This window comes from Sprattus sprattus (genome assembly GCF_963457725.1).
Source record: "Sprattus sprattus genome assembly, chromosome: 16".
Taxonomy (NCBI): domain Eukaryota; kingdom Metazoa; phylum Chordata; class Actinopteri; order Clupeiformes; family Clupeidae; genus Sprattus; species Sprattus sprattus.
The window spans coordinates 2567545-2570044 of NC_137914.1; the positions used below are offsets into that span (position 1 = coordinate 2567545).

General features: G+C 47.6%; 1 protein-coding gene across 1 annotated transcript in view; it reads right to left on the minus strand.

Moving 5' to 3' along the window:
• Window positions 1-2500, minus strand: part of klhl29 (kelch like family member 29) — a gene marked incomplete at both ends in the record, with an annotated part of 80502 nt that overhangs the window by 46643 nt on the left and 31359 nt on the right. Inside the window, 2 exons of the mRNA XM_080854467.1 lie at window positions 990-1170; window positions 2251-2433. Coding sequence (XP_080710593.1) covers window positions 990-1170; window positions 2251-2433 — 364 coding nt within the window. The remainder of the gene's footprint in view (window positions 1-989; window positions 1171-2250; window positions 2434-2500) is intronic.

Sequence of the window (2500 nt, forward strand, 5' to 3'; positions counted from 1 at the left end):
TCACACACACACACACACACACACACACACACACAGACTCCATCCAGTAGCCTGTGGATGTGGTTGGGTGGTTGGCAGCACCTATCAGTATCTCCATGTGCGGAGGCCCACACCCACAGCAGGACACGCACGCTGACTTAATCTGGGATTTAACACACACACACACACACAGTACACACACACACACACACACACACACTCGTACACACACACACACACACACACACACACACACACACACACACACACACACACACACACACTCGTACACACACACACACACACACACACACACACACACTAACACACACTAACACACACTCACACACACACCCTTCACAAGCAATATATCTAAGACACACCAACACATAGTTCAAACCGTGAGCAACCTAAGCGCTGTTTCAAAACCAGATCGAACACGCCTCAAAGCCGTACTTTCCCAAACACTTATATACCAAACCGCTTCAACCCCAGCACATTTTCAAAGCCACAAGAAAAATAACTTCAAACTCCACACGCAAACAAATGGTCAAAACCATGGAAACTAATGCCTACATTTAGATTGTCAAGATATTTTGGCAGCAGGTTGAAAAGAAGTAGTGTGGATGGGAAGTGACCAACTCACAGAGCTCTTACATTTATATTGAGTCATTTAACAGACACTTGTGTCCAAAGCCACGTACAAGGGAGAGAACAGTCAAGCTAAGAGCAATAAAACCTGGTGTAACAATAAATACTGCTTTTATTTTTTTTTTTCAAGAAAAAGAAAACGACATTGAAAGAAAAAGAAGTGCGGAACTGTCACTGCTTAAGTGCAAGTTAAGCCAAGGTGCCATTTAGGAAGGGAGGTGCTCTCTGAAGAGTTGGGTCTTCAAGAGCTTCTTGAAGGTAGAGAGGGTTAGAGATGGCCCTGCTCTGGTAGTGCTAGGCAGTTCGGTTCACCAACTCTTAATGACACATTCACACTCAGACTCATAGCTGGCACTCACCGCTCCACGTGATCCAGGTTTCCAGCCATGCCCAGTCCTCCGATGGCGTAGAGTTTACCGTCGTACACCAGGCTGCTATGACGACAGCGTGGTGATGTCATCCGCGACACCAGGTTCCAGTTGTCCAGCAGAGACATATAGCACCACACGTCCGACACCATCACACCGGACTCCGTACCGCCTGCAACACACACACACACACACACACACACACACACACACACCATCAGATGTCTCTTACCATCACACACAACTCCTGACCTCTGGTGAAACTAACTAAAACTAAATGGAAATTAAGATTGAATATTAACACAGAATAATAATGAAAATAAAAATGAATTTGAAAATAATTTGGAAATAAAAAATATAACAGACAAACAGACAGACAGACAGACAGACACACACAGACACACACAGACACAGACAGACACAGACAGACACAGACAGACAGAGACAGACACAGACAGACACAGACACAGACAGACACAGACAGACACACACAGACACACACAGACACACACAGACACAGACAGACAGAGACAGACACAGACACACACAGACACAGACACAGACAGACAGAGACAGACACAGACAGACACACACAGACAGACACAGACACACACAGACACAGACAGACACAGACACAGACACATACAGACACACAGACACATACAGACACAGACAGACACAGACAGACACACACAGACACAGACACATACAGACACATACAGACACAGACAGACACACACAGACACAGACACATACAGACACAGACAGACACAGACAGACACACACAGACACAGACACATACAGACACATACAGACACAGACAGACACACACAGACACACACACATACAGACACATACAGACACAGAGAGACAGAGAGACAGGCACCGACACACACACACACATTTGAAAATGGAAATAAAAAATATAACAGACAGACAGACAGACAGACAGACAGACAGACAGACAGACACAGACAGACACAGACAGACAGACAGACACAGACAGACAGACAGACAGACAGACAGACAGACAGACAGACAGACACAGACAGACAGACACAGACAGACACAGACAGACACAGAGAGACAGAGACAGACACAGACAGACACATACAGACACAGAGAGACAGAGAGACACAGACAGACACATACAGACACAGACAGACACAGAGAGACAGAGAGACAGGCACCGACACACACCGACACACACACACACACACACCCAGACCAGTGTTATCAGTGCTCTCCTCACCTGACAGGTAGATGTTGTCCCCAGCGGAGATGACGCTGAAGAACTCGCGCTCGTAGAAGGGCAGGCTGGCCAGTGGGTACCACTTCCTGTTCTGGGGGTTGAAGCAGGTGACGGCTGTCAGGGGCCGCTGGTTCATCCCGATGGTCTGGCGCCCCCCCACCAACACGATCACCTCCGCCACACCTGAGGGTGGAGAAGAACAGGACGAAGAGACGTGAGCGGGGGGAGATTCTTCTCTGAAACAGCCTTC